This window comes from Vulpes lagopus, chromosome 4 (assembly GCF_018345385.1).
Source record: "Vulpes lagopus strain Blue_001 chromosome 4, ASM1834538v1, whole genome shotgun sequence".
In the NCBI taxonomy this organism is placed as follows: domain Eukaryota; kingdom Metazoa; phylum Chordata; class Mammalia; order Carnivora; family Canidae; genus Vulpes; species Vulpes lagopus.
The window spans coordinates 33,765,721-33,787,025 of record NC_054827.1 but is presented as its reverse complement, the minus strand read 5'-3'; the positions used below and the strand labels follow the sequence as shown (position 1 = coordinate 33,787,025).

The following is a 21,305-nucleotide window of genomic DNA, read 5'->3' as shown; positions in this document are numbered from 1 at the left end:
TATACTTGGTGACTTCAATCTAGCTCTTTCTACCCTGGATAGGTCTTCTAAGCACAATATCTCCAAAGAAACGAGAGCTTTAAATGATACACTGGACCAGATGGATTTCACAGATATCTACAGAACTTTACATCCAAACTCAACTGAATACACATTCTTCTCAAGTGCACATGGAACTTTCTCCAGAATAGACCACATACTGGGTCACAAATCGGGTCTGAACCGATACCAAAAGATCGGGATAGTCCCCTGTATATTCTCAGACCATAATGCCTTGAAATTAGAACTTAATCACAACAAGAAATATGGAAGGACGACAAACACGTGGAGGTTAAGGACCATCCTGCTAAAAGATGAAAAGGTCAACCAGGAAATTAAGGAAGAATTAAAAAGATTCATGGAAACTAATGAAAATGAAGATACAACCGTTCAAAATCTTTGGGATGCAGCAAAAGCAGTCCTGAGGGGGAAATACATCGCAATACAAGCATACATTCAAAAACTGGAAAGATCTCAAATTCAAAAGCTCACCTTACACATAAAGGAACTAGAGAAAAAGCAACAAATAGACCCCACCCCCAGCAGAAGAAGAGAGTTAATTAAAATTCGAGCAGAACTCAATGATATCGAGACCAAAAGAACTGTGGAACAGATCAACAGAACCAGGAGTTGGTTCTTTGAAAGAATTAATAAGATAGATAAACCATTAGCCAACCTTATTAAAAAGAAGAGAGAGAAGACTCAAATTAATAAAATCATGAATGAGAAAGGGGACATCACTACCAACACCAAGGAAATACAAACGATTTTAAAAACATATTATGAACAGCTGTACGCCAATAAATTAGGAAATCTAGAAGAAATGGACGCATTCCTGGAAAGCCACAAACTACCAAAACTGGATCAGGAAGAAATAGAAAACCTGAACAGGCCAATAACCAGGGAGGAAATTGAAGCAGTCATCAAAAACCTCCCAAGACACAAGAGTCCAGGGCCAGATGGCTTCCCAGGGGAATTCTATCAAACGTTTAAAGAAGAAATCATACCTATTCTACTAAAGCTGTTTGGAAAGATAGAAAGAGATGGAGTACTTCCAAATTCGTTCTATGAGGCCAGCATCACCTTAATTCCGAAACCAGACAAAGACCCCACCAAAAAGGAGAATTACAGACCAATATCCCTGATGAACATGGATGCAAAAATTCTCAACAAGATACTAGCCAATAGGATCCAACAACACATTAAGAAAATTATTCACCATGACCAAGTAGGATTTATCCCTGGGACACAAGGCTGGTTCAACACTCGTAAAACCATCAATGTGATTCATCATATCAGCAAGAGAAAAACCAAGAACTATGTGATACTCTCATTAGATGCAGAGAAAGCATTTGACAAAATACAGCATCCATTCCTGATCAAAACCCTTCAGAGTGTTGGGATAGAGGGAACTTTCCTCGACATCTTAAAAGCCATCTACGAAAAGCCCACAGCAAATATCATTCTCAATGGGGAAGCACTGGGAGCCTTTCCCCTAAGATCAGGAACAAGACAGGGATGTCCACTCTCACCACTGCTGTTCAACATAGTTCTGGAAGTCCTCACCTCAGCAATCAGACAACAAAAAGACATTAAAGGCATTCAAATTGGCAAAGAAGAAGTCAAACTCTCCCTCTTCGCCGATGACATGATACTCTACATAGAAAACCCAAAAGCCTCCACCCCCAGATTGCTAGAACTCATACAGCAATTTGGTAGCGTGGCAGGATACAAAATCAATGCCCAGAAATCAATGGCATTTCTATACACTAACAATGAGACTGAAGAAAGAGAAATTAAGGAGTCAATCCCATTTACAATTGCACCCAAAAGCATAAGATACCTAGGAATAAACCTAACCAAAGAGGTAAAAGATCTATACCCTAAAAACTATAGAACACTTCTGAAAGAAATTGAGGAAGACACAAAGAGATGGAAAAATATTCCATGCTCATGGATTGGCAGAATTAATATTGTAAAAATGTCAATGTTACCCAGGGCAATTTACACGTTTAATGCAATCCCTATCAAAATACCATGGACTTTCTTCAGAGAGTTAGAACAAATTATTTTAAGATTTGTGTGGAATCAGAAAAGACCCCGAATAGCCAGGGGAATTTTAAAAAAGAAAACCTTAGCTGGGGGCATCACAATGCCAGATTTCAGGTTGTACTACAAAGCTGTGGTCATCAAGACAGTGTGGTACTGGCACAAAAACAGACACATAGATCAATGGAACAGAATAGAGAACCCAGAAGTGGACCCTGAAATGTACGGCCATCTAATATTCGATAAAGGAGGAAAGACTATCCATTGGAAGAAAGACAGTCTCTTCAATAAATGGTGCTGGGAAAATTGGACATCCACATGCAGAAGAATGAAACTGGACCACTCTCTTTCACCATACACAAAGATAAACTCAAAATGGATGAGAGATCTAAATGTGAGACAAGATTCCATCAAAATCCTAGAGGAGAACACAGGCAACACCCTTTTTGAACTTGGCCACAGTAACTTCTTGCAAGATACATCCACGAAGGCAAAAGAAACAAAAGCAAAAATGAACTATTGGGACTTCATCAAGATAAGAAGCTTTTGCACAGCAAAGGATACAGTCAACAAAACTAAAAGACAACCTACAGAATGGGAGAAGATATTTGCAAATGACATATCAGATAAAGGGCTAGTTTCCAAAATCTATAAAGAACTTATTAAACTCAACACCAAAGAAACAAACAATCCAATCATGAAATGGGCAAAAGACATGAAGAGAAATCTCACAGAGGAAGACATGGACATGGCCAACATGCACATGAGAAAATGCTCTGCATCACTTGCCATCAGGGAAATACAAATCAAAACCACAATGAGATACCACCTCACACCAGTGAGAATGGGGAAAATTAACAAGGCAGGAAACAACAAATGTTGGAGAGGATGCGGAGAAAAGGTAACCCTCTTACACTGTTGGTGGGAATGTGAACTGGTGCAGCCACTCTGGAAAACTGTGTGGAGGTTCCTCAAAGAGTTAAAAATAGACCTGCCCTACGACCCAGCAATTGCACTGTTGGGGATTTACCCCAAAGATTCAGATGCAATGAAACGTCGGGACACCTGCACCCCGATGTTTCTATCAGCAATGGCCACAATAGCCAAACTGTGGAAGGAGCCTCGGTGTCCATCGAAAGATGAATGGATAAAGAAGATGTGGTTTATGTATACAATGGAATATTACTCAGCAATTAGAAACGACAAATACCCACCATTTGCTTCTACGTGGATGGAACTGGAGGGTATTATGCTGAGTGAAATAAGTCAATCGGAGAAGGACAAACAGTGTATGTTCTCATTCATTTGGGGAATATGAATAATAGTGAAAGGGAATATAAAGGAAGGGAAAAGAAATGTTGGGAAATATCAGGAAGGGAGACAGAACATAAAGACTCCTAACTCGGGGAAACGAACTAGGGGTGGTGGAAGGGGAGGAGGGCGGGTGTTGGAGGGGAATGGGTGACGGGCACTGAGGTGGACACTTGACGGGATGAGCACTGGGTGTTTTTCTGTATGTTGGTAAATTAAACACCAATAAAAGTTAATTAAAAAAAATAAAATAAAATAAAATAAAATAAAATAAAATAAAAAAAAAAGAAATACACACACACTCACAAATATAGCATAACTGTTTTTTTTTTTCTTTTTCAAGTTTTCACTTGAATTCCAGTTAGTTAACATGCAGTGTAATATTAGTTTCAGGTATATATCTTTATGAATTTTCATCTACACTGTATGTCAACTATACTGGAATTGAAATTAAAATACAATTAGATATAATTAAATTAGATACAATTAAATTAAAATAATAAAATATAATGTGAATAGAATAAATCTAGGGGGTTGAAAACCCCTAATACTCATAGAGGTGGCCTGAGGCATGAGTGAAACAGATAAAAGGATTAAGAGTACATGTATCTTGATGAGCACTGCGTAATAAATGGAATTGTTGAATCACTCAATTGTAATCTGAAATGAATATAACACTGTATGCTAAGTATACTAGAATTATATTTTTAAACTTAAAAAAATTAGAAAAAAAGAATGAACAGAAGGGCATATGTTATAGAATGTCAATAAGATGGAAAAACACACACGTTATATATAAGTATACAGATATAGATACAAATAAAGTATACATATGGATTTTATTTAGACGCACAAAACACAATCCATTTAAATATGATTTTCTTCAAGAAGAGAAACTGTAACTTAGCACGGGTAGGGGAAGGGGGTTTTCACAGAATATTCCTTTCTAAATTTTTAAATTAAATCCTATTAATTTGTGACTTTTAACAAACATTGATATCATAAATATACTGAATATAGTAAGCAGTGCTCAAACATGTGTACAGTTACCATAATAATTAAACAAATATGCATAAAAAATAAGAAATGTGACGACAGTGCTGTTGTTGCCTAGGATTATGACCTTAAATGTTCTTTTATTTTCCTCTGTAAGAATTTGCAATGTATTAAGATTTCAATTATTTATATAAATATTGTATATATATATATAATTTTAAATTGAAAGAAATATGTTTATTTAAATATTTAGTGAGATATCCACTGATGTCTATGTTTAATTTATAGATATAATTTTTATTAAAGAAGACTACAATGCACAGCAGAATAACTGGCTTATTCTGAGTTTCTACATTGCTCTGCCATTTATCATAATATTCACCATTATGATCATAAAACGAAATGAAATGAGAAAGTCATGCAAAAGAGAGAATGCAGAATATGAAGGGTAAATATGAATATGAAAATAATTTCTGATCTAAATTGCACTGTTCATTGACCAGTGAAATAAATTCATAGTTACATAACAATGATATTCATTCCTAAGTATGCACTATTTTTAGTGCATATTCCTATGTAAATGGTATTTTATAGTTTTTTTCAATAGATTGTTGCTAGCATATTGCAGAAAGTCAAAATTTTTGCTCTTCTAGAATTGTTTTTTTTCATGAAAATTTAGTGTTTATTTTTTTTAATTTTTAAATATTTTATTTATTCATAGAGAGAGAGAGAGAGAGAGAGAGGCAGAGACACAGGCAAAGGGAAAAGCAGGTTCCACGCAGGGAGCCTGACCTGGGACTCGATCCTGGGTCTCCAGGATCACACCCCAGGCTGCAGGCGGCACCAAACTGCTGTGCCACCGGGGCTGCCTGAAAATTTACAGTGTTTAGATGTTGTATTAAAACTTTCTTTAATTCCTGGAACCTCAAAATGTCTCTCTTTAGTAGTTTCAAATACTGTGAAAAAAGTATCTTCAGAATTCCTTTGAAATTAGGTACTTTTTCTTATAAATTTCTATAGGCTTTTTAAATTTTTAAAATTTAAATTCAATTTAATTTACATATAGTATATTATTAGTTTCAGATGTAGAATTTAGTGATTCATTAGTTACATATAACACCCAGTACTCATTCCATCAAGTACTCTCCTTAATGTCTATCACCCAGTTACCATATGCCCCTACCCACTTCCCCTCCAGCAACCTTGTTTGTTTCCTATAGTTGAGAGCCCGCTATGGTCTGTCTCCCTCTGTTTTTATCTTATTTTTGCTTCCCTTCTTCTAGGTTCACCTGTTTTTGTTCTTAAATTCCACATATGACTGAAGTCATATTGTATTTGTCTTTCTCTGACTTATTTCACTAGTTTCATCTATGTCATTGAAAATGGTAAGATTTCACTCTTTTTGATAGTCGAGTAACAGTCCATTGTATATATATACACCACATCTTGCTCAATAATGTACTCAGCATCAGGGAAATACAAATCAAAACTACATGCTATTCTTACATTTGTCAGTCTTATCTTCTGGTGACCATATAGTTAACTCATTGAAGGCAAGAAACCTTCATATAAGTCCTTAAGAATGCCCTTTCAGTCCTTGCTTTCTATGACACACCCAGTCTTTGATTTGAGTGAACTTATGCAAAAATAATAGAGAAAACTGGGCTGCCCAGGTGGCTCAGCAGTTTAGCGCTGCCTTTGGCCTGAGGTGTGATACTAGGGACCCGGGATCAGGTCCCACGTCAGGCTGTCTGCGTTGATCTACATAGAGCCTGCTTCTCTTTCTGCCTGTGTCTCTGCCTTTCTCTCTGTGTCTCTCATGAATAAATGAATAAAAAAATATTTTAAAAAAATAATAGATAAAACATTGGATCTTCAGGATGCCTGGTTGGATCTTCAGGATGCCTGGGTAGCTCAGCAGTTGAGTGTCTGCCTTTGGCTCAGGGCTTGAACCTGGAGTCTAGGGATCAAGACCCCCATGGGCTCCCTGTGAGAAGGCTACTTCTCCCTCTGTCTGTGTCTCTGCATCTTTATGTCTTTAATGAATAAATAAATAAAATCTTTTTTAAAAGATGGGATTTCCTTACAAAATATGGTAATCAGGATCACTTATTCTGTCCTTCATAAAAATAGTCATTAAATGAATAAAATAACATACTAATAAAGTGTTATATTAAGTTAAACCCTGATAAAAACTAGAAACCAGCGTAGTGGTTTTCAAAAATTAAGGAAAGCTCCAGCAAGTCTGGCAAAGTTAAAGAAGAATACTAGGAATAGCCTTGGTATTTCTGGGGGCTTCAAACAACTGGGAGGTTTTTCAAATCCAGATCTAAGACCAAGATTTCATAAGGGGTTAAATTTTACTGTACATGAGATAGGTGATGATAAGTGTATCTAATATTGTGTTTCTTATATTTTTAAAATTACTAGTGAGCCTGCAAATCTTTATTTTCATTGGAGCCATACTGATTTTCTTTCTACATGGAAGTTGCTTTTCATATCATTTGACCTCTTCTCCCTGTTTGTTTATATTTTATCTTTTACAGAAGTTGTATACACACACACACATACACATATAGTTTGCTAATGTTTTTTTTTTATATATGAATATTCTAGCTGGGTTTTTATTGAATTTATAAAGTAATTGGAAAATTGATAGATTTAAGTATTGTGTATTTCTATTCATTCTGGAATATATAAAACAGAAATAAGTTAAAAATATATCAAATAATTTTTCATCACATAAAGGAATAATTATTGACTTGCATTGATACATTGAATATGTGTGTGAACTGTTAAAAACATATATAAGAAGCACACAATACAGTATGAGTTAAAAACATCAAAGTGAACACTCATATGTCCTCCAACAAATTAAGATGTAAGATATCACCAGTAACACTATCCAGTTCTGGACTTCTCTTTATAGGAAGAGTTTTAGCTATTGTTTCAATGTGTTTATTTGTTGTAATTTATTCACATTTTATGTTCTTTCCTGAGTCACCTTTGGAAATTTGTGTCTTCTAGGAATATTATTTCATAAAAATTATAATTTTTTATTATGTAAAGTTGTTCATAGTATTTTTTGCAATTATTTTAATTTCTGTAGGACCAGTAATGAATTCTTAAATTTCATTTCTGGTTTTGTTTGTGTATAATCTCTTTTTTTCTCCCAAATATAGTTTAAGCTTTCTTAATTTTCATGCTCACCACTGTTGTATTGTCTTCCTCCTTGCAGTATTTCTGCTAATCTTAATGAAATTTCTTTGTATGTGATAAGTTATTTATTCTTACTACTTTAAGATTATTTTTTGTCCATGTCTTTCAAAATGTTGACTATCATGTGGCTAGTTATGTATCTTTGTGCTTTTCCAACTTGGAATTCATTGAACTTCTTGGATTTTGATGGTTTCTCATCTATTTGGGAAATTATCAGCCATTAAATCTTCATATATGTACTTTTTTTCTCCTATATCTCTCTATTTTTCTTAGAATCCATTAGTTATATACCAGAGCTTTTCGTGGTGTCTACATTTATGTGAAGCTCTTCTCATTTTTCAAAAATTTTTCCTCTTTTTCTAAGTATTTATCAGCATGGACCTGTGTTAAAGTTAGTTAAGTCACCCACAAACTCAAATCTACTGCTGAGCCTTTCTTTTGACTTTTTCATTTTAGTTATTTACTTTCACCTCCATAATTTCCATTTGTTTGTTCTTTATAATTTTGACATTTTTGTTATCCTTTTTTTAAATTGAGGTATGATTGATATACAGTATTATATTAGTTTTAGGTGTATAACATAATGTTTTATATCTATATACATTGTAAAATGATGACTACAGTTAAGTCTAGTTAATCAGTTGTACCTTCTATTTCATTTCTGATTCATTTTTAATTCTCTCTTTTTTCTCAGTGAGTGTAGTAAAACTTTATGTTTATCTTTTCAGAGAAACAGCTTTTAGTTTTATTGGTTTTTTTTCAGTTGTCTTTTCAGTCTCCAGTTCATTTATTTCTGTTATTATCTTTGTTATTTCATTGTTTTTACCAACACCAAGTTTTGTTTGTTCTTTTTATAATTTCTTGATGTAAAGTTATGCTATTTATTTGAGATTTTTCATGTTCTTGATGTAGGCATTTATTGCTATGAAATTCCCACTAAGAAATGCTTTTGTTGCAGCCCATAAACTTGGTAGGTCTTATTTTCATCTTTATTTGTCTCAGGTATTATTTGAATTCTCTTTTCATTTCTTCTTTGACTCATTGGCTGTTCAGTAGTATATTGTTTAATCTCCACATATTTATGAACTTTCTAGTTTTCTTCTTGTAACTGTTCTCTAGTTTTACACTATTGTGATCAGAAAAGATGCTTGATATTATTTTATTCCTTAAATGTATTAAGACCTTTTCATAGTTTAATATATCATTATCCTGGAGCATTAGATCGAGATCTATCATATCTACATATCTATAGCTTAAATAACTTTGATCTATCTTAAAGTTCTGTGTGCACTTGAGAAAATATGCATTCCCTTTCTCTTGCATAGGATGTTCTGTATATATCTGTTAAGTCCATCTGGTCTAATATATCATTTCAGGCAGTTTCCTTAGTAGTCTTTCTGTCTGATGTTCTCTCCGTTGATGCAAATGGAGTTCTGAAGTCCTGTACTACTTACTATTGCATTGCTATATCTCCCTTCAGGTCTGTTGTTGTTTGCTTTATAAATTTAAGTGCATTAAAAACGTTATATCCTCTTTGGATTTACCCCTTTATCATTTTGTAATCTCTTTCTTTGTCTCTATTATAATATTTGCTTTAAGGTCTCTTTTGTACACCCTAGCTTTCTTTTGTTGTATTGTTATTCTATATTGGGTGAGAGATTATTACAAAGCTTTTTCTTGTTTTTATGGTTTCTTTTAAATTCAAACAGATCCAGATCATGCAAAATATATACTCTGAGCAAAAAGAATTATACTTGTTGTTAATAACAGTAAGAAATATAAAGATAAAGATAATATATAAAGATAGCAGGGAAAGCACATATATTTTTAAAGTAATTCACTGATCAAAGAAAAAAATCACCAGTGAAATTAGACCATATTTGGACACAAATAAAAAATAAAAACATAAGATAAAATTTGTCAGATCAATATAAAGCATTACTTTAGGGAAAATTTATACTATCAATAAATTACATCAGAAATGTAAGAAAGTTTAAAACAACCACATAAGCTTTCACATAAAGAAAGTAGAAAAAGAAGAGCAAATTCAAACCCATGTAAAGAGGAGGTGAAATTAGGAAGTTTAGATAATATCAATAGCAAAATAGAAAAATAGGAAAACAATGAGCTCAGTGAAGCGAAAAAATTGTTTTTTGGGAAAAAACCATAAAAAGTACTAACTGTGTAGCCACACTGGTAAGAATGAAGAGAGTAGGCAACAATTACAAATATTTAGAATGAGAGAAGATCTCTCATCACCGATCCTATAGACAATGAAAAAATACTGAGGAAGTATTTTAAAAGTATTAATATTAATAAATCTGACAACCTAAATGAAATGGACAAATTCCTGAAAGACTAAAGCCAGCAAAGCTTACTCAAAAAGAAATGGAGAGGAGCTAAGATGTTGGAGTAGTAATGGGAACCTAGGTAGATATAATCAAATCATTCTGAATACCCAAGAAATCAATCTGAGGATGGACAGAACAAACTGCACAACTAGAAGGAGAGAAGAAGCCACAAAATGGAAGAAAGGAGGTGTGGAAATGTGATATGAGGGAGAAACAGATAGCAGGTGCTGTCAAGGTGAGAGAGTCCTGGTCAGGAAGAGAGGGGAGAGAGAGAGAGAGAGAGAGAGAGAAGCACACAGAAGACCACACAAGGAAAGCACTCCTTCAAAGTCATTGACTAGAAATAAAGGGGGGGGGGCTGATATTCATGAGTTGTTTTTTTTTAAATCAGTGGGGCTCAAAGACTGGGGTTTTAGAGGTCTATGGTGAGGTAACTGTAGTGTTTTGAGGGTGTTGCAGTGCTCCTGTGGAGATGGAGGGCGGATTGTCTGGAAACAAATGGTGCCATCTGAGGGTTTCTTGGGATGCACAGGGAGAGATAGGTCCTCCCTGTTGGGGAGCATCTGGAAGAGGTGCTATTTTTTTTCCAGGAACAAAAAACGTGGTAGGCACATTACCCTCCCTTGCCACTCAGTATAGATGCAGAGATCCCTACTGAGGGTAAGTAACCTGCACACTGGTTCTTTGCTGCACTTTACTCCAAACTCTACTGTACTGGGCTTTGGTGCAACTGCTTTTCTGAGACAAATCTGTGTCAGTCCTAAAGCAGCAAGATCTTCACCAAGAGGACCAACATGGGCGTGCACCACACCAGACCCCTAAAGTTGGGAGTTTTAAAATTCAGCCTGCCTGCCCTGGGATAGAACATAGGTGTCCTGCACTGCCAAGAGGGCAGATGGCCAGGACACACACAGGGTGAATGCAGAGATCTGAGGGATGCCTGGGACACATGAGAAGAGATTGTTCACTCTTTTGGAAAGACTTCCCAGTTAGTAATGAGCATGAACTCTCCTCTTCAAGGATGAGGGAGGTGACTGGTGCCATTTCTGTCCCCTGTTCTTTAGTATAAACTAACTTCAGTAAGGACCATAATGCCAACAGTAGTGGCCTAAGCTGCTTACACAAGACCCCGCCCCCCTGAACTCTGCAGATGCTGCTTTTCTCAGGCAAATGTGATGAGACCCAGTACAGTAATATCTTCCCACAGAAGACCGGCACAAATTCTCCCCCCTCAAGCTCCACCCCCTCCCCACCATGCACCACCATGCCTACTGACCATAGAGTTCTGCAAAGCTTCAGCTCTAGTGGAAATAGCATCAGGTCTTTTTAAACAAGCAGGCCAGAACACATCTAATTAAAATTCACCACACTCTGGTAAGGTGAAAAAACAGCCAAAACACAACAGCAGAGTACATGCAGTACACATCAGAGCCACTCCCTGAAGTTCCAGGTCCTGGACAGTATATGACCTCTTCTTCATAAAGTCATTACTCTCAGGAGCAGGAAACATAACAGGCTTTCTTAACACAGAGAAGAAGAAAGAAAACCAGACCAAATGCCAAGATGGAGGAATTCATCCCAAAAGAAAAAACAAAAATAAACAAGAAAAAGTCATAGCCAAGGTTTTAATCAAAAGATATATAAATAATGTACCTGATCTGGAATTTATAGCAATAATCATAAGGATACTACTTGGGCTCATGAAAAGCATAGAAGACACAAGGGTGTCCCTTACCACAGAGATAAAAGACCTAAAAACTGGTGAGGCCAAAATGAAAAATGCAGTAACTGAGACTCAAAACATACTGCATATAATGACCACAGGATGGAAGAAGTACAGGATAGAATGAGTGATATAGAAAATAAAATTATGGAAAATATTGAAACTTTAAAAAAAGGGAAAGAATAATATTAGATCACAAATTTAGACTTACGGAGCTCAGTAACTCTGTAATTATAGGAGTCCCAGAGTAAGAAAAGGAAAAGGTGAACAGAAGGTTTTATTTAAGGAAATTATAAGTGAATACTTCCCTAATCTGGGAAGGAAACCTACATCCATAAAAGAAAGCACAGAGAACTCACATTAAAATCTACAAAAGCAAGCCATCATCAAGACACATTGCAGTTAAATTTGCAAAATACAGAAATAAAGAAAAAAACCCTAAAATCAGCAAGACAAAAAAAGTCCTTAACTTACAAGGGAAGAACCATAAATTTAGCTGCAAATGTCTTGGAAAGCCAGAAGAAAGCGGCATGATATAGTCAATGTGCTGAATGGGAGAAATCTGCGGCCAACCATACTCTATCCAGTAAGGCTGTCATTCATAATAAAATGAGAGATAAATAGATTCCCAGACAAGGAATAATTAAAGGAGTTTGTGATTGCTAAACGATCCCTGCGAGAAATATTAAAGAAGAAAATTGGAGTGAGAAAGAAAGACCAAAAGCAACAAACACGTGAAAATCTCCAGAAACAATGACAAAACAAGTAATAAAATGGCACTAAGTTAATATCTATCAATAATCATTCTGAATGTAAATGGATTAAATACTCCAATCAAAATACATGAGCTATAAGGATGGATTGATTAAAAAAAAAAAAAAAGACTCATATATACTGCCCACAAGAGAATCATTTTAGACCTAAAGACACTGCAGGATGAAAATGAGGATATGGAGAACCATTTATAATGCTAATGGATGTCAAAAAAAAGCCAAATTATCAATACTTATATCATAAAAGTTAGATTTTAAACCAAAGACTATACCAAGAGGTGAAAAAAGGGACTATATCATAAGAAGGGCATTTATCCAACAAGAATATCTAATGATTGTAAATGTGTGAACCATCAACTTAGGAGAACCCTAATATATAAAACAATTAATAACAAACATAAGGTAACTCATAAATATCAATACAAAAGTAGTAAAGGACTCTGACACCCCACTTACACCAATGGACAGATCATTAGATAGCAGAAAATCAACAAGGAAACAATAGCTTTGAATGACACGCTGGAACAGATGGACTTTGCAGATGTATTCAGAACATTTCATCCTATAGCATTGGAATACACATTCTTTTCAAGTGTATATGGGAAGGTCTATAGAATATATCACATACTGGGTCAGGCCCCAATAAGCACAAAAATATTGAGATCATGCCATGCATACTGTCAGACCACAATGCTATGAGGCTTGAAGTTAACCATAAGAAAAGTTTGGAAAAGACCACAAATATGGAGGTTAAAGAACACTCTACTAAGGAACAAATGGGTCAACCAAGAAATGATATAAGAAATAAAAAGATTACATAGAAACAAATGACAATGATAATCATTGGGATACAGCAAAAGTGGTCGTAAGAGAGAAGTATTAGCAATGCTACCCTACCTCAAGAAATAAAAAATATATCTCAAATACACAACCTAACCTTACACCTAAAGGAACTAGAAAAAGAATAGCAAATGAAGCCTAACACCAGCAGAAGAAGGCAAATAATAGAGATTAGAGCACAAGTAAATGTCATAGAAACAAACAAACAAAAAAAGCATAGAACAGGGCAGCCCCAGTGGCCCAGCGGTTTAACCTTCAGCCCAGGGTATGATCCTGAGGACCCAGGATCAAGTCCCACATTGGGGTCCCTGCATAGAGCCTGCTTCTCCCTCTATCTGTCTCTCTCTCTGTCTCTCTCTCTCTGTCTGTCTGCCATGAATAAATAAATAAAATCTTTAAAAAAAAAAGCATAGAACAGAATCAATGAAAACAGGAGTTGACTCTTTGAAGGAATTAATAAAATTGATAACCTCTCACCCAGACTTATCAAAAAAAAAAAAAAGAAAGGACCCAAATGAATAAAATTATAAAGGAGAAATTACAACCACCACCACAGAAATGCAAATGATCATAAGAGAATATTATGAAGAATTATATGCCAACAAATTGCACAATCAGGAATAAATTAATTCTAGAAACACCAATGACCAAAAAACTGAAACAGGAAGATATAGAAAACACGAACAGACCCAAAACCAGCAAAGAAATTGAATCAGTAATCAAAATTCTCCAAACAAAAGTCCAGGGCCAGATGGCTTCCCAGGGGACTTCTACCAAATACTTACAGAAGAGTTATTTCCTATTTTCTCAAACTATTACAAAATATCAAAAAGAAAAGAGAACTTTCAAACTCATTCTATGAGGCCAGCATTTCCTTGATTCCAAAACTAGATGAGGACTCCATTAAAAAAGAGAATCAGGCCAATATCCCTGATGAATATGGATGCAAAAATTTTCAACAAAATACTAGCAAATCAAATCCAACAGTATATTAAAAGAATCATTCACCACAATCAAGTGAGATTTATACCTGAGCTGCAAGAGAAGTTCACAAATCAATCAATGTGACACACTATATTAATAAAAGACACAATAAGAACCATCTGATCCTCTCAACAGATATAGAAAAAGCAAATGTTTTTTGAAAAAATACAGCATCCTTTCTTGGTAAAAACCCTGGACAAAGTAGAAGGAACATACCTTGACATCTTAAAGGCGATGTATGAAAGACACAGCTATTATCACCCTCCATGGGGAAAAACTGAGAGCTTTCCCCCTAGGGTCAGGAATATGACAGAAGTGTCCACTTTCACCACTGTTGTTCAAAGTAGTATTGGAAGTCATAGCCTCAGCAATCAGACAACAAAAAGACATTAAAAAAAAACATAAAAGACACTAAGTTGGCAAAGAATTCAAACTTCCACTCTTCACAGTCACTCTTCATGCTATGTAGAAAACTCAAAAGACTCCACCAAAAAATTGTTAAAACTGATAGAAGAACTTAGCAAAGTCACAGGATATAAAATCAATGTACAGAAATCTGTTGAATTTCTATACACCAATAATGACACAGAAGAAAGAGAAATCAAGAAATCCATATCATTCACAATTGTGTCCAAAACTATGGGATACTTAGGAATAAACCTTACCAAAGAGGGAAAAGATCTGTACTCTGAAGACTATAAAAAAACTTTTCAAAGAAATGGAAAAGGACACAGAGAAATTGTACATGAATTAGAAGAACAAACATTGTTAAAATGTCTATATATATGCTGAGTGAAGTAAGTCAATCGGAAAAGGACAAACATTATATGGTCTCATTCATTTAGGGAATATAAAAATTAGTGAAAGGGAATAAAGGGGAAAGGAAAGAAAATAAGTGAAAATATCAATGAGGGTGAAAAACATGAGAGACACTTAACTCTGGGAAGCGCACAATGGTTAGTGGAAAGGGAGGTGGTGGGGGGTTGGGGTGACTGGCTGTTGGGCACTGAGGGGGGCACTTGGGGAGGAGCACTGGGTGTTATGCTATATGTTGGCAAATTGAACTCCAATATAAAAGTTAAAAATTAAAAAATTAAAAAACAAAACAAAACAGTGGTGACTTTTGGGTGCCAGGGTGGCTCATGCAGCTAAATGTCTAATTCTTAGTCTCAGTTCAGGTCTCAATCAAGTTTGTGACTTTGAGCACCTCATCAGGCTCCATGCTGGGTGTGGAGGCTACTTTAAAAAATAAAAAAAGAATAATAAATTATGATGACTTTTATATATCTTTTCATTTTAAAATGATTTTTGTCGGACATTTGCGTTATGTTCATTTTACTTACTATTTTCTGTTATAGATGTCTATGAGAGGGATCCCTGGGTGGCGCAGCGGTTTGGCGCCTGCCTTTGGCCCAGGGCTCGATCCTGGAGATCCGGGATCGAATCCCACATCAGGCTCCCGGTGCATGGAGCCTGCTTCTCCCTCCGCCTGTGTCTCTGCCTCTCTCTCTCTCTCTCTGTGTTCCTATCATAAATAAATAAAAATTTAAAAAAAATTATTTAGATGTCTATGAGGTATAGATCATTTTTACATGTCATTGAAATATATAATCTTATTACAATATACTGGTTAATAATAATTACAATATACTTTGCCTTTGTTATTAAAATAAAAAATAAAAAAATAAAAGAAGGGAACATTTCCATATGTCTTTTATGAAGCTCCTAAAGGAAGATGTAATACCAAAGTTACACAAACTCTCCCACATATTTTAAAAGAAGGGAACATTTCCATATGTCTTTTATGAAGCTACTATTATCCTGATAGGAGACAGACAAATAACAACATAAGAAAGATACTACCAGTTTGTACTCCTCGTGAAAGTGGATGGGAATTTTAACAAAGTGTTAGCAAATTAAATCCAATGTTATATAAAAAAAGGATACTATATCATGATCAAATGTGATTTATCCAGGGAATACAAAGTTGCTTTACCTTAAAATTCCATCAATAATTTACTATATTAGACTGGAATTTTAGAAGATCAACTCAATAGATGCAAGAAAGGTATTTGGCAAAATCACAATATTAACATCTTCTAATTCTTAACCTGCCTAATTTTAAATCTTTATTACTTTCATTTTCTCTTTTGATTGCTATTCCCTTGATCACTGAAATCATCTGTATGATCCACAAATTCCTTTTGGACATCCACTTTTCTTCCTATATGGTTTTCTTAGATTGTCTAATTCACTTTCGTTCTTCCAAATTACCTTTTATAGGTGTTTAACTCAAATATTAAGGATCAAAATTAATCTCCAATAACCTATTGCTTGTCTACAAAGACCTCAAATTCAAGTCTTCAACCTAATTATCTCCCAACTCCTGCACAAATCTGTCTCTCCTAAAATTGGTGGTACTATCATCTCAGTTGCTTAGTTGCCTTAACAGTTCATCAAACTTCATATCAAACTAGTCAACACACCTGTTCTGTTTCCTGTGTTGCAAGGGTAAATGCATATCTACAAAATAAATCATTAATTTTCCCTGGCACCACACTTGAAAGAAACTAACACACACACACACACACACACACACACACACACACACACCCTTTTCTAGATTTTTTTTTTTCAGAAAACCATAATTGTTAATCCTTTCTCTGTCTCTTTGAGAAGTATGTAATTCTTTTGAAAATTAAATAAAATTTATCAACTTTACATTTGCGGAATATTTTCATTAAGGATTTTGTTGGCATCTATTTCAAACATGAACATTAAGGAAAATCGCTTCTTATCTTCCTGGCTCCTTGGTAATTTAACATTGGTGTCTAGTTCCAAGCTGTAACTTCTTGGTTATCCCAAAGAAATTGGAGTTTTATTTACACTTTGGATAAATAAAGTTAACATGTGTGACATGGACTATATCTGCCTGGTTATATAAGAGAGTGAGATTTCCTTCCATCTTTGCAATCTCCTTAGCACAACTTGGTTAGGTTTGGCACCTATTCAATAATAAAACTACTTTGTTCCTTTCTACATTTGTGAAGAGATTTCTGATGGGTTGATAGGGATTCTATTTTTAATTATCCAAAATACATCTCGTATTTCCTTTTTCCCCCTTATGGCTTAGCCATGAGGATATTGACATTTCTGGCCTCAACTATGCACAATTCTTCTAATTAGATTTACTGCTTCCAGTTCTCATCATTCCTATCTCACCATCCCAGGGCTATGATGTTATTTTTTTTGAGACAAAATATCATTTATTCACACTTAAAGACTTTGGATAATTTAATATTACTCTTAGGAGAAAATTTACTGACTTTATACAGTTCATTTACTCCTCCAATTATGGTTCAAATCTCAAATGTGACATCCTTTCTGTAGCTACGTTTGATATAAGTAGAGAAAGCAAATTAGCTATATTCCCAGAGAACTTTGTATATTATGCTAACAAGGAATTTATACTTTCTAGCTATGACTCTCTTATGCATTTCTGGTTTCCTTCAGTCTCTTACCTGTTTGAATATATGGATGATGTTTTTTTTTTTTTTTTTTGCTTTTGTTTTATTGTTGTTGTTTTTAAGAGAGAGAGAGAACACTGCCAGGGAGATGCAGAGGGAGAGAGGTGAGAAAGAATCTTAAGCCGGCTCCATGCTCAGCAAGGAGCTGGACACAGGGCTCCATCTCATGACCCTAAGATCATGATCTGAGCTGAAATCAAGAGTCAGACACTTAATCTACTGAGCCATCCAGGAACTCCATAAGTGGATGATATTCTTTGTATTTTGATAACACAGGCATACTATTTGGTTTATGCTGTGTACTCAAATATTTATATTTATATATTCAAATACTTATATTATTATTTTTAAATGTATTTATTTATTTATTTATTTATTTATTTATTTATTTATTATTTATATGAGAGATAGTGAGTGAAAGAGAATGAAAGAGAATGAGCAAGGGGAGAGGCAGACTCCCCACTGAGCAGGAAACCCAATGCAGGGTTCTATCCCAGGACCCCGGGAACATGACCTAAGCTGAAGGCAGACGCTTAACTGACTGAGCCACCCAGACACCCCAATCATTATACATTATATTATTAGTAGTAATATAATATTGTGTTATGAATATTTATAAATATTCAAGTATTTTATATATTTAAATCAGTCACAAAAAACACATTCTTAAGAAGTAAATATATTTTTTAAGAATTTTATTTATTTGAGAAAGACAGAAAAAGATCAAGCATGAGCAGGGAAGTGGCAGAAGGAGAAGGAGAAGCAGATTCCCTGCTAATCAGATAGCCTGACACAGGGCTAATCCCATGACCTGAGCTTAAGGCAGATGCTTAATCGACTGAGCCACCCAGGCAGCCCAAGAAGTAAATACTTTAGTAAAATAGATAGACATAGGTATTTTAGGATTGAATATTATATTATTTGTTACTAAAAAAGAATTTGTATTTCTGCTTACAAACAAGAAGAGCAATATTTGAATTTGTCTATAGGTATCGATTTTAAGGTGTATAAGCACAAGTTTCATGGAAGGAAAATTTAAGAATATCTTGTAAAAAATATCCTTACGAAACTGAAATTAGGTAGTTCTGTTTTAAATATTTTGAAGAACTTCCATACATTTACAAAATCTGTGCCATTTTATATCCCCACCAGTGCACAAAGGTTTCCATTTCTTCCCACATTGGCAACATTTGTTATTTCCTGGTTTTTATTATTTTTATTTTTTTATAATAAATTTATTTTTTATTGGTGTTCAATTTGCCAACATTCAGAATAACACCCAGTGCTCATCCCGTCAAGTGCCCCCCTCAGTGCCCATCACCAATTCACCCCCACCCCCCGCCCTCCTCCCCTTCCACCACCCCTAGTTCGTTTCCCAGAGTTAGGAGTCTTTATGTTCTGTCTCCCTTTCTGATACTTCCCACATACTTCTTCTCCCTTCCCTTATATTCCCTTTCACTATTATTTATATTCCCCAAATGAATGAGAACATGTAATGTTTGTCCTTCTCCGATTGACTTACTTCACTCAGCATAATAAATTATTTCCTGGTTTTTAATAGCCTTTCTGGGGGATGTAAGGGAGTAGTTCCTTGGGGGTTTGATTTTCATTTCCCTAATGATCAGTGATTTGAGCATCTTTTCATGTGCTTATAGGCCACTTCTATATCTTATTTGAAAACACATCTGTTCAGCCATTTTTTTTTAAAGATTTTATTTATTTATTCATGAGAGACACAGAGAGGTAGAGACAAAGGTAGTGGGAGAAGCTGGCTCCCTGCAAGGAACCTGATGCCCATCTCAATCCCAGGACCCCGGGATCATGACCCAAGCCAAAGGCAGAAGCTTAACCACTGAGCCACTCAGGTGCCCCATCAGCCATTTTTAAATTAGATCTGCGTTTTTGTTGAGTCACAGGAATTCTTTGTATAGTCTAGATATTAATCCCTTATCAAATATATGCATTCCAAATACTTTCTCCCATTTTGGGGGGTTGCCTTTTACTCTGTTGATATTCTGGGTATATATCCAAAATGACTGAAAGCAGAGCTCAGAAGAGAGATTTGTATACCACTGCTCATTGCAGCATTATTCACGGTAACTAATAGATGGAAGCAAACCAAGTGTCCATGACAGATGAACAGATAAGCAATATGTGGCATGTACATACAACGGAATATTTCAGTTTTCAAAGAAAAATTCTGCAATATGCTACACCATGGATGAACCTTGATGAGGTACCTGGAATAGTCAAATTTCTAGAGACAGCAAAATTTTGGTTGCCAGGGTTTGGGAGAGAGAAAAGTAGAGACTTGCTCAATGGACATAGAGTTCCAGTTTTGCAAGATGAAGAGTTCGGGGGACAGTTGGTTTGCATAACAACGTGTATGTCCTCTATAGCAATGAACTCTACACATAAACATGATTTAGATAGTAAATTTTTATATTAGGTCTATTTTACTTCAATTTTGAAAAAGATCCTGTAATTAAGCAAATAATCAATCTGTATATTAAAGCATGAAATGACAGTTCTTTCCAAGTTAATTCTATTGCCTTTCAATGTGTGAACTCCATTAAACTCCAATTAAACTCCATATTAATTGGGAAAAATTTTCCACTTAGACATTCACTTGAATCTCCTAAATATATTTTTCTAAGAAACAAAAGTGTACAAAACCGAATAAACATATTTTGATTTTTTTCAGTCATTTCATAGCCATAATTATTTTGCTTCATACTTAAATTATAAATCAATATTAAAGTAATAAACGCATTCACATCTGTTTAGTTTATTTGGACTCCTGAGTTTTGTAAGAAACAAACTTATCTATAACAGAATTGATTTTTAAAATTTTTAGTGTCTGTGTTTCTTTTGCATGTGGTGTTTTGACCTGAGACTTAAATTAGAAATCCCGCAATAGATATGCTGATAAACATATTGTGAATTTCCGTTTTCTATTTTCTGTCACTACAGTAATTCAGCCATTGCGCCAGAAAACTACGACGTGGAATATTAACCCCGCCAAGCACTTCACCGGCAAACGGCCCATTTCCAGGGTAGAAAATGCACTTCGTGACCCTTACGTCATCCCCGAACGAGTCTCCGACGTCCCCGCTTTGCAAAATAAAGCGCAAGCCCACGAGGGCAGCAGGCCCCGCCGGTGTGTGCCTCCCACGCGCAGCGGGCGGGGGGGGGGGGGGGACTGCGGCTGCGCGCGGGTCCGCGGAGGGGGCGGAGGGGCGGGGCGGGCGGGGTGGGCGGAGCAGCCGCGCCCCCGCCCCGCCCCGCCCCGCCCCGCCCCGCGGCCCGCGCCGACCGCTCCCACCGGCCGGAGCGCAGGGCCCCGCGCGCGGCCACCGTTCCGCAGCCAACAGCCGTCACCGTGGCCAGGCCGGCGGGCCCCGCGATGCTGTCTCTCCTGCTGATGCTCTCAGGTCTGGGCCGGCTGACCTCCGCGGGCCATCGTGAGTGACGGACCCTGCTCCGCGGAGGG

At 35.8% G+C, this 21,305-nt stretch overlaps 1 protein-coding gene across 1 annotated transcript in view; it reads left to right on the top strand.

Moving 5' to 3' along the window:
• ADAM18 (ADAM metallopeptidase domain 18) overlaps positions 1-4,847 on the top strand; it is a 271,792-nt gene extending 266,945 nt beyond the window's left edge. Inside the window, exon 37 of the mRNA XM_041751041.1 lies at positions 4,702-4,847. Within this exon, the coding sequence (XP_041606975.1) occupies positions 4,702-4,847 (146 nt within the window). The remainder of the gene's footprint in view (positions 1-4,701) is intronic.
• The last annotated feature ends 16,458 nt before the right edge of the window (positions 4,848-21,305 follow it).